The sequence below is a fragment of the Magnolia sinica genome, chromosome 2 (assembly GCF_029962835.1).
Source record: "Magnolia sinica isolate HGM2019 chromosome 2, MsV1, whole genome shotgun sequence".
NCBI lineage: Eukaryota > Viridiplantae > Streptophyta > Magnoliopsida > Magnoliales > Magnoliaceae > Magnolia > Magnolia sinica.
The window spans coordinates 16,968,697-16,981,184 of NC_080574.1; the positions used below are offsets into that span (position 1 = coordinate 16,968,697).

General features: G+C 39.3%; 1 protein-coding gene across 6 annotated transcripts in view; it reads left to right on the forward strand.

The window, feature by feature from the left end:
• Positions 1-12,488, forward strand: part of LOC131236456 (ultraviolet-B receptor UVR8) — a 39,399-nt gene that overhangs the window by 7,187 nt on the left and 19,724 nt on the right. For 5 of the 6 annotated variants that reach the window (XR_009166750.1, XM_058233633.1, XM_058233634.1 and 2 more), the window contains exons 4-7: positions 1,395-1,473; positions 5,150-5,209; positions 7,935-8,036; positions 8,592-8,685. Coding sequence is in view for 5 of the 6 variants with exons in the window: in XM_058233633.1 (XP_058089616.1) it covers positions 1,395-1,473; positions 5,150-5,209; positions 7,935-8,036; positions 8,592-8,685 (335 nt within the window). In the remaining variant the exon portion in view is untranslated. Of the gene's footprint in view, positions 1-1,394; positions 1,474-5,149; positions 5,210-7,924; positions 8,037-8,591; positions 8,686-12,488 lie in introns of all 6 variants that reach the window. The other variant, XM_058233635.1, reaches the window with a different exon arrangement.

Below are 12,488 nucleotides of genomic sequence, written 5' to 3' on the forward strand. Positions count from 1 at the left end.
GGCTGTATCGCTGGTGAATGATACAATACTTGATACAGTGATTTAAATCTTGGTTGTGAGCTGCTTTTTGGCATCCAAATAGAAAACAGGACTAAGGCAAGCCACTGTAAGCATGGCATAGTCTTCTAGAAAGCACTTGCTCCAGTCAGGCTCCAATTTTTAGCACCGTAGTTAAATTTGAGAGATCCTTCTATAGGTGGTTGCCTTGCCTCACAGCTTTTCTGCCTTGCATCTTTAATGATATTACCTCCTTCCAACACCTATGCAAATTTTTTACATACAAAAGCCCTAATACTCTTTGCCTAACAAGGCCCATGTAATAATGAGACCTTCACTCTTTAACATTGCCTGCCACCACCTCTGTTTAATCCCTCTTCAAGAGGGATGGGACCCCACTTGACCAAACCATTAGGAGATGTTTCCCTTCGTGGTATGTGGACTCCACTTTTTAGATTGCAATCTATCTTGTTCTTTTTAATAAATTAAAAATCTGTTAACTATGTAAAACAAAATTATAAAATCTGGTAACTATATAAGGGTGTCTCTATTTGAACCTTCTCTGTTTATACTTTTTGCAATTCAATAGTACCACCTTGTACTATCACATTACCAAAGGTAGAAAAAGGGTGTAAATGTAAAAAGAGGCATAAATATCAATTTGCATAAAATACAAATATTCTCTGGCATCATCTGCATGACACTGGAAGACTGACGGACCACCGTAAATTCTGCAAATGGGAGGAATCAATGGTTCACTGTCTCCTATTCTTTTTTCTTTCTTTCTTTTCGTCCTCCCCTCCCCTTTTATGTATCACAACACTCCCATATGCTGGGGAGAAGGAAGCACAATGATGTCGTTAATCATTCATTTGTCTGTAATAGGGGTCCAACAGAAATCAAGCCACTGATGATCATTCATTTGTCTTCGACTCATACTAATTTCAGTTGCATTTTTTCTGTTAATTCACTGCCAAGACTTCATTTTGAGATGAATTTTCTGTGCACCTTTCATGTGAAGAACATCAATTATTCTTCCTACAAGTTTTTACTTCAACTTTACTGACCAAAAAAAAAAATCACTTCAACTTTTATGTTTGAGATCTCCTTACAGTAATTGTGGAACAGGATTATTTGTGGATATTCTCATGAGAGTAATCTAGGAAAACATCATCGTGGTTCACTTGTTCTATACCAAGAAATGCTCGTTGTGTGCTTTATTATCTATGGGCATTTGTTTACATGAAATTCCTGTTTTGATTTTGAGGTAAATTGAAACGCATGCATACTACCAGTAAATGTTTTCTTCATGGAGATTCCTATGGTTAGTCACTAGCTTGTAGCTTGATTCTTGAGCCTTTTTAGACCATTCATCAGAATTCCCCGGTAATTTGCAGGAGCCGCTGGAAGTTTCTGGAATTCCAAAGGAAGTTATCCAAATTTCTGCTGGTTATCGTCATTCCTCTGTTGTCACAGGTTAGAAGTTGAGGCAACCTAGCAATTTACTTCTCCCTACTGAATTAGATGGATGATTTGACCACATGTTTTCTTAAATGGTTTGGCAAATGGGGAAGTGAACATGATTGTAAAATTAAAGGAACCTTGTAGAGGGATCTGGTTTCTCATTGCCTATCATTATAAACTATAGCATACTCCAACATTGAAAGTATTGATAATGCAAAGGCATTTTCACACCGGGCTCGAGTGGGGTGGCCTTTGTGAGGCGGGGGCACATTCAGGGTGGGCGGCCTGTGTGAGGCCAGACCTGGGTGATGTGGGCCCATGTGAAGTGGGGCCCACGAGGGGAGTTCGGCTGAGGGCCTGACCCATGTGAAGTGGGGCATGAGCTATGAGATAAAGGGATTGATTCTCCACGCTCTATCAATTCGAGCTTTTAGAGCAAGTAGATTAGCCCTCATACATGCTTGATTTCATGTTTGGAGTGCAACATTGCAAGCAATTTGGGGGAAATTGGGGAAATTTTGATTTTTCCTCAAATCGGAGCACCTACACTCAAATTTCAAAATTAGAGTATATGTGATAATAATTTCATCAAACACTATTAAATACTTTGAAATTAGTCTTAATTGACTACTGGTTAAAGGAAAATTTTGAAAAAAAACATGGATACCATGAAAAACCAATGGATATCGAAATCAAAGCTCCAATTCCATGATTTTTCATGCAAACATTTCTGGAATTGAACTAGAAGGGTTTAAGACTCCTTGGCTAGCATTGAATCGAACTAGAATCGACAAGCACAAAAGTAAGATCGGTGGTTAATTGCTCCTGAAAGTGGTGGTGGTGAGGGGGGGAAGAAGATCATTGATCAGCATACTCTCATGAAACATTAGAGGTTTCGAGTGTCACAATAATATGAGACCAACATAAGTTGTGCTCGAGGATGGTAGTTAAGAGGTAGTTGGCCTTAATCGAGCATATAGACGTGGTTAAGCGGGGTGGCATGTGTGTGACATGTGCTTGATGCTCTCTACTCATTCACATGTGGTCAAGGTATTTTGTAACGGTGACGATGGCCATAATGGCCACCACCATTACCTTTACGATACGGGTTGTAATGACCATGGTGTGCTGTAAAGGGCATTACATAAAGGTAATGGTGGCAACCATTACACATTACGGGGTCGTAACGGTCACAACAACTGTTATAGAAAAAAATAACCCGTAACCATTATTAACAACCTGTTACCCCCCTATAAAGGTTGTAACAGTCCGTAACGGTCTGTTATGGGGCAGATACAAGTTTTTTTAGATTTTTTTTTTTTCAACGTTATGGGGCAGATATAGGTTTTTGAGTTTTTATTTTTTATTGTTTAAAGAGGTCGTAATGGCTGTTACGACCTGTATCGTAAAGGCAATAGTGGTGGTCGTTATGGCCACCATTACCGTTACGGAATACCTTGGTAACGGCTGTTATAGCCCACGTAAATGCCGTTACGGTCTCTTTTTTATTTATTGAAAAAAACTTGAAAAACCTTTACCAACCTTGTGATGGATCGTTATGGCCTTTTGGGGGAGGGGCATAACAGGCCATTACGGGGGCTGTAATGGCCTTTACAGGTCATTTTTTCTACAACGACTATTACAGCCTTTATCCTTTATGACCCCATAACGTATAATGGTTGCCACTGTTACCTCTATGTAATGGCCGCATACCATGCATGTGGTTCCTTAACCATTGCACATGACTTTTGTTATTTATTTATTTTCTTTTTAAAGACGGAAGCATATAACTTTTTCTAAAAGCAATTTTATGCAATTAGAATCTACTTTCCATCTAGGTGCATATCAAATTTCCAAAAGATGCAAACCAATGGCAGAGACATACATATGGTCACCTCTTTGAATGTGTAGCAGCTCGATGCCAATCCTTAAACATAGCAGGTCTTTCCTTGATCTATCTCCGTTGGAAGATATACCTAAAAAGCCCACAATGTAGGGCTATGGACGTGAGAGAAGATGAGATTGTTCATAGGGTGGACCACACGTGGAGGAGAGTAAGAGGGAGGAGAAACAAGGTATTCAATAATGGTGACGGTGGCCATAATGGCCACCACCGTTACTATTACGATATGGGCCGTAATGGCCATTATGGCCTTCTTCTTCTTTCTTTTTTAAAGAAAAAAACTTGCATCAGGGTGGACCACATGTGGAGGAGAAGCAAGGTATTCAATAATGGTGACAGTGGACATAATGGCCACCACCGTTACTATTACGATATGGGCTGTAACATTGCACACCCCCCCCCCCCCCCCCCCCCCCCAATAATGGTTGTTATAGCCCTGTAACGTGGAATGGCCGTTTTTGGATACCTTTAGAAGTGGAGCGCTCTCTCTCTCTCTCATCCTTCGTTTTGGTTTCTTTCTTTTCTCTCTCGTGGTGGTGACATCTTGGGGACTTGGCGCTCCTTACTTTCTATGGGAATCTCCTCTAGGGATAGGATCTATATATAAGAGATTAGGGTTTTCGAGGAATACCACCTCATGGTGGCTACAAATTTCGGTAATGCCCCACTCCAACAAAGTTAGTTGTCTTGCCTATCCATGTGCCTAATGGACCAAAATCCTTCCACTATCTATGACTCCCACCCTTGGCCAAAAATCCCATGGAAGCACAAGAGGTGGATCACTAAAAGATCTAACCATTGGATGCCCATCAAATTTGCTCAAAATACTTCAACGGTGATATCAAAGGATCTAATGGTTGAAAACATTCAAGAAATCTTTTGAAAACATTTGAGAGTGCTGGCCAACTATAAAACACTTGATGGATGGTCCTATTGACAAAATCTATCCACAACTGAGTCCCGGGAATTTTAGTGGATTCCTTGTCGGTGCATGCAAGGCTTATTCATGTGTCCCCATTCTCTTTAGATTGCACACCTCACCCCAAATGACTTAGTGAAATTTCTTCTTCTGCCTCACCCTCCAAAGAAAATCCCTCTGATTTATTTATTTATTTTTATTTATTTTTAATGTTTATTTTTGTTCCAGCAATGATGCTTGCCGGGCATTGAAAATGGACCATGTAAGTTATGGGATATTGGATAAAGCAGCTCACTGATGCGTCCTACAAATGATAGATACTTGCTTTTCCACCTGGATAGCCTCAATGGCTGATCTTTTTGGCATAAATCCTAACTGATCTTCTGATGCACTCATCTCATGCCTTCACCTTTGCTCAATCACTCTCTCCCAAAGTTTCGTAGTATGATCTAAAGTTAAATTTTTATAGATGCTCAATAACTCATTCATTGTTATAGATGCGGCATGAAAATCTGCTTTTATTAAATGTCATGGATTATAAATTTGGAATGCAGCTTTGGTCATTGGTAGCATTTATTTTACCTAATGGAGCCTGCATATCTTCATAGCAACATTCAGTTGGTAGTGCAAATCATTGTAGACCTACTTTTCTGATATTTCCATACTCTGTTTTGGTGCATATTTGTTACAGCATGCAAATGTTTTTATTGTTTTATTCGAATGCTTATTTGTTACTCTTTCATCCTTATAGTGCATACTAGATTGTAAATCTAGTGCTTGTTCATGACCTTGTGTTCCTATCCTCTGAAAGGAATCTTTTCTTTTCCTCAATTTCTTTCTCACAATATTTGTGCAATCTTTGATAGTGGATGGGGAACTCTACATGTGGGGGAATAACTCAAGTGGACAGCTTGGTCTTGGAAGAGGTAAAATCGACTTTACCTCTATTAATCATGTGATATAACTTTTGTATGGAAAACAATTTTTTTTTTTTTTTTTTTTTTTTTTTGTGTTTTTGTTATCATCTTTTGTTGATTAATCTCCTTTCTTTGACCTTATATAGATGTTTTTGGTTCTTTTGTTACAATAAAGAACTAAAACATGGGATAGTATTTCCCTCAAGTTTGTGAGATTGCTCTGATAAATGACTGTCCTTTACATGTTTTTTTCTTTAATCACCCGTCTATGCAATTGTTTGATACTTTTAATCTCATCCATAGTTAATGATAATCACTGGCACTGCTTTCTTTTTATCAAATGAAAATCAAATTGCATTGTAGAAAAAGAACAAATAAATACCCATAAGTGGAAAAACAGATGAAAATTACAATTTATTTATCTGTAATCAACATAAATTTTATTCAACAAGAAAACAGAAACAACTATATATCAATATAGTGGATGGGAAGATAAGATACAAAAAGAGGATCTTGACACACCTTCCTTTGCGTGAATATTGGCAATCATGTTTTCTTACATAGAGATGTTTAGAAACTACATCTCTAAGCTTTTGTTCAATAGGTTTGTAAATGATCCGGGCATAGGTTGAACGAAATTGAAATTTCGGATAGGCCCAGCCTGAAGGGCCTAGATTGACAGGTTCAAATCTTGTATAAACTGACCCAATGTCGGCCCTTTTGACAGCCTGTCTTCAAATCAAAGCAGTTTTCATGGTTTCACATCACATGGCAAACCCACTTCAGAGAATTTCTTGTCACCTTCTATGGTTACAAGGCCAGTGGACTCTTTGATCTCTGAAGTCTCAAGTCCTCTCTCAATGCCCAAATTGTTTACGTTTTATTAGAATCCTTAGGACCAGATGGCCCAAAGAAAAATTAACTTCTCCTGACGTATCTTGGAACCCCACTGATGCTGGAAGCTCTCACGTCCCCACAATGGAACAACCATTGTTTTTCAACCCCCAAACACCTGGGGGAGGTTTACACTCTTTATACATGTTGTCAAGGCTTTCGTTCATAGTGCCTGCATCTATCACAGCCCCTTCAATTTCTTTTGGAGTTAAAAAAATGACTCTGATAGAATCCATCATCATAGAAGCCCAACTGATTAAGAGTTCCTTGATTTTTATCGAATTTCCTTTCTTTCCATACGATTCATATTATGGGAGGTCCTTTCTAGAAGCAACTATGTCTGAAAATTCTTTGTTTCTTTCTTTCCACAGGATCCATATCATGGCAAAAGGCAACCTACTCCACAAAGATTCTTTTGTTTTGAACAGCCCTTACCAACCTGCTGTCACATTGGCCACCAAACTTTGGTCAACCTAAAACGTAAAAACAACTAGAGCAAAAATCCTCACGTCCTCAGCCGCCTTAGAGTGGAAAAAGAGGCCATCCACTTCTACTCATCTCCCAACATTTCAAGAAACACCATACTTGACATGGAACAGCATACTCCTAGAGAGTTACTTTTTCCCAACCATAATCTGCTGGAAACTTAGCTTCTCAAGTGATGTGGAAAAATACCTTTTACCAGCCATGATACTTCAATCATTGATGGAGACTGTACCCCGAAACCAATACTTTAATCCTTGATGGAGACTGCCTCTGCTTGCTGGTATTTGGTCAATTTAGTAGTAGAAAAATAGAATGTTCTGCAATAGAGCTTCTCAAGGAGAAGAAATCTTCTAGTTGGCTCCAGGGGTGGGTAACAACGCAGGCAGATTGTTTCAAAGGATGCAGTAGGGATTGTTTCGTGGGCAATTAGGTAGTGGATTTTTTTAGGTTGACGATTACTCATCATCTGTTCTCTTTGTTTTTTGTGTTCTGCCTATTTCTGACGCTTATTTTGTGGTTGTAATAAAGTTTATTTATCTTTCAATAAAAAAAATCCAATGTTTTCAATACCACCGATCAAGGCGACAATAACAGTGGCTGTAATGGCCACCACCAAAAAAAAATAAAAATACAATGGCCCTGTTACAGGCTGTTACGGGGTTGTAACAGACTGTTACGGGCCATTTTTTCCTATAATGGCCATCATGGACCTGTAACGTGTAACAGTATCCACTCTTACCATTACGTAATGGCTGTCACATAACCGTTTTTTGATACCATGTAACCGATATCATTCTTTTTCTTGCCTTTTGAAGGAACACATGTTATCTAGAGAGTGCCGAAGTACTCTTCCCTATTTCTTTTTAAGTTTGGAACTGTAATCATCTTAGCCTTCACCCGACAATTTGCTTTTAAATCGTAGATTGGCAAAACAATTACAACTGGCTGCTTACCAGACATCGGCCTTCCTCTTTGGGCTCTCAGAACTGGCCACTCTGGAAGTCATATTGACTTCACTCATATGCCAAGGCCGTCCCACCCAGTATTGATCTCACCCCAACTATTACATGCACATCCCAAAGGGTGAGCAAGCAGTCTTGCAGATGCAGTTACCAGGCAAACCACTAAGCAAGAAGTGCCCACACAAATGAACGGTCATGCTCAAGTAGTTGGCTGTGTAAAATAGCAGGGTGCCCACCAATAAGTGATTACCAACATGACTTACATGACAACACAGTCAATTATATGATTTATATGTCGGTATATGCACAATCAGCTTACTATGTAGCATCTGCTCCATATTTTATGATTCACTTATCCTTTTATTTGATGGACATTCCGTAGTGCTTTGTAGGGGCAGAGAAGATAGTTTCTACTCCACGTAGGCTTGACTGCTTAGATGGATTCCATATTAAAATGGTATCTTTGGGTTCAGAGCACTCGTTCGCTATTACTGGTAAGAAATCTTAAGTAGAACTCTCTCGAACTCTCCTGGCCTTACAGTACAAATTTTAGTCACTGGAAGCATGCTAGTTTTACACATGCATCCTTACACTTCAATCTTACACATGGCTCATGTTATTGTGTGCATGGATATTTGTACAATACTCAAGCCTCTCATCAGGCAGGCCCGCCATAGAAATGACCTGGTCCAAAAATCAGGCCAGTTGGACAAACCAAACTGCTGGATTTGAGAAAAAAAATCTGTGGTTAAATAACTCTTACCAACTGTCTACATTCAGTGCTCAAATTCAGCAATTGAGATTTTGTCCAACTAACTGGATTTTTCGATCAGGTTGCATCCACATTTGTGCCTGCCTGGTGAGTGTCTAGAATCTCATACACGTATACCCTGATTGTATTTGTGCTGTTTGTAAGGACAACTTGTAATTTTTTTCTCACTAGTTTGTGTTCATAGAATTCCATTTTCCATCTTGATAATGTATAATGATTGATAATAGAGCAATAGCTTCTTTTCTCGTGATTGGCATTTGTTTATTTTGTTGCCTAGATGAAGGCGATGCCTTGAGCTGGGGTGCAGGGGGCTCTGGGAGACTTGGTCATGGGCATCAATCAGGCATTTTAGGATTTTTAAGGAGCTCAAGGTTTGATTTGAAAATCCTACAGCTTTCTAAACAATTTACATAAATTACGTGGATGTTATATGCTTCTGTTGTATTGTTGTTGGCTGATGACTCATCATTGCCCCTTCTTGTTTTCTTCTTTTAATAAAATTTGCATTTACCTGTAAATAAAAAGACAACAAACATGCTTCTGTTTCTTGAGTTGTACTCTGTAGCATGTTTTCATGACAATGAAAGTTGGGGACTTGAGGATGCTTAAAAATGACTTGTGCACATCAGCCCCATTTATTTTACAACACTTTCCATTTGCATGTTAACATACTAATAGATGGGCACGCCCTGCTGTCGTAACACTGTTTTAGTCATAACGTGTGTGCATACTAGATTTGTACCAGAGTTGGATACTTGGATGGGAGAAGTAAATTCCGATGCTTAGATGCAAGCAATAATTAAACCATGTACATGTTGCTATCGGTTTTGGAAGTTTTACCCTGAAATTCTTTTTAAAAATTTCTCACTTGTTAGGTATGGAAAAACTTAGGCCACGTGCTTACTGATGATAATCAACACAGTTGCAGATCAGGTTCCTAAATGGTGCCTGGGGATGTTTTCAAGGTGCCTGGAAGAATTTGAGGGTTTATTTAGATTTTTGGGTGGGGTCTGTGCCTTGTTACATATAGCCAGGAATATGATTAATTCAGACCCACTGCTTATTTGTTCCATAATCATGAAGCAATTTTTGACATGATTCATACTGAAACTTCAATTTGAGGAATGTTTAAATTGACGGGGTTCATTTTTGCTGTATTACGATTGTTGGAAATTGGCAGGGTTCATTTTCAAAGTATTAGGATTGTTGGAAATGTCACATGATGTACATTGTCTTTGGTACTCTTGAGGAGCACTATAACTCTTTGTTATGATCTTTTGTAACGTTCTTCTCTCTTTGTAGTGAAACTATCTTTTGTAACGTTCTTCTAAATAAGAGGCTAAGGGAGAGGTGCTCTCTCTCTCTCTCTCAGGTATTTGAGTGGGATCTGTGCAAATCTAATCAGATTTGTGCTTCCTCTTCCATTGTCCTTCTCTTTAAATTTCCTTTTTCCCTCTCTGGCGGGCCTGGAAGGCCATCCTTCATCACCAACAGGCTCTATGTGGCTCACAGGCATGACTAGCAGGCCCTGTGTGGCCCACCAGTGTGACCAGCAGGCTCTCAGGGCCCTCCAGATTCTTAGGTATGTAGATTTAAGTGTCTAAAGTTCACCGTAGATTATTTTTAAGGCTTCAGTGAGGGTTATTGGATTGTATATGATATTCTATAGAATGCAACTATTTACACTCTTAGAAATTATATTTCTCTCTTGAGAATGACGGATGGCTAGGGGTGCAACTTGGGCAAGTTGGGTCAGGTTGGCGGTCAACCTGAGCCCATCCGAAAATCCAATTGGGTCAAAATGTGACATGATCCAACCTGAGACCTAAAACCCATGGTGTGCTGTAAAGGTCGTTAAGGGGCCGTAATGACCGCTACATAAAAGTTATGGTGGCAACTGTTACACTTTACGGGGTTGTAACGGCTGTTATGGAAAAAATCACTCGTAATTGCCGTTGCGGCCTTGTAAAGACCATAATGGGCGTTATGGCCCGTATCATAAAGGTAACGGTGGTGGCCGTTACAACCACTATTACCATTACCAAATACCTTGCTAAAACCCGATCCAAACCTAATTTACTAGGGCTTCAACCCTAACCCATCTTGGGTTGGGTTGGATTGATGAATAATAATAATAAAAAAAACTCTTTATTAATTCTTCCTCCTCTTCTACTTGGTGTAGGTGCAACTTGAGAGAGATCAAGAGAGGGGTTTTGGAAAATCAACATCCGTTTCCCTTTCATTTCCTTTTCGGTGTGGTGGGTTTTTTTATATAGGATATGGTGCCCCATAGTACAATACCATACTGATTGGGTTTCCCCACAGGTTGCATCTTAGATGGGTGATCTGAGCTGTCCATGTTCTCATTATTTCCTTGTAGAAGCTATGATCTTACAATCATGCTTCATTGATGTTCTTGACCTTTGACTCTTGGATCTGACTATGAGCCATTAAAAGATTTACTCTTCAAAATTCATCTTCATACACAATCATTGGTTCAACAAATTTTCTTATGCTGGCCCGTCTACCATGGAATCCAGAATATGAATGGTCGAAATCATCATCTAAGATGCAAACCAGTGGTGAAAACCCACCTTGTACGGTAGCTGCTATATGGTTGGCACCTATAATATCCAAATTACCAGGGAATTCCTATTGTGTAATAGGTTTGTTAGAATACATCTAGAAACGAAACGATACGATGCATAGGGACTTGGAACTTTAGCCTTTGAATGTGGTCATTGGAAGATGATCCAAACCGTTTATGTGATGGGTCTCACTTTGTACGATGATACATTAAATAAAAGCTCCTAGTTTGTATAATTTCAACCCTTTCAAAATTGGCTTATTAGCTTTGAAATAGATGGCCAGTAACCTCTATACGATCAAAGGATTGGAATATTAAATCTGAGAGTTTTTTGGGCGTACCCCGACCAAGGGTAGCCTTATCACATAAAACAATCTGGATCATTGCAAAGCATCCAAATCCAACGACTAAAGACCCCCTACTATAATAAATTAGGATTTATTCTACCAAACCTGATTGCTTAATGTGTGTAGTTGTGTAAATTTGCAGATACAGGTTTGCTTTGTCTACTTAGGATCCAGTGTGAGTCACCACCCACTGGGCCTACATGCTAAGGTGGCCCATTGGTTTTGTTAAACAACCACTTGCTTTAAAAGCTCGAGCCATTAGAGGATGGTGTATCAATGTATATCGAGGGACTTTAACACTCCCTTGCACGTGCGGGGTGGAACTCCGCACGGGAACATACTGGGCAAGGGTGGAGGGATACTCACACCATAAATAATGGCCTCCCATGGGAGAATATATTACGGAGGTGATGCAGACACAGGTGCATTCAAGGTGTACCAACGAAGAAAGCGCCAACCACAAGTGCCGTCCTTGTGGATAGGCGAATATTGAGGAGCTGAAGACCTTTCACATGTGATTGGACATATAGAAGACCCCACTTAGGGAAGACACATGTGAAGGAAGATTGGAGAAAGAAGACCGAGCGCACAAAATTTCCCATACTTATGTTATTTGTGCAATTTTTGACTTAGTTAGGGGTCTTTTAGTAATCTTATATCTTTATTTGCTTATTCTAGGGGTATTTTAGTAATTTTATGTCTTTATTTGCTTATTTAAGTGGGGTAAAGCCCTAAACACGAATTTCAACTATTGATGAATGAAAAGCAAACCCTTTGGTTGCCTCCTTCCTCTCTTCTCTCTAATGGTGCTTCTTCTCTCCCCTTGATCTTCTTCTTCTAATTTCTTCTTGTGCCCCTCCAACTTCCTCAAGGTAATAACTTTCTTTCTTCTATTTTTTGTTTTGGCTAAGTCCTCTTCGATCAAAATCTTGAGAACCGATCTAAACCCTAAATCCCCAAATTCTCAAATCCCTAATCCGAGAAACTTCTTGGTTCTTCGGACTAGTGATCTTCATTGATCGATTGGGTGTGACCATGCAAGATCGGGAGGTCTCATCCCTCGCCGGATCCAACCTAAGTAGTAATTGAATTCCATACTCCATGGTTGTAGTGATGGCCCGCTCCATTGCATGTTTCCTTTATGATTTTCTCAGTTATGATGATTATTGTTAGAATTTTAGATCATTTATTCCTTTTATTTCCGCTGTTTAATTATTTCCATGAGCATGCATCATAATTA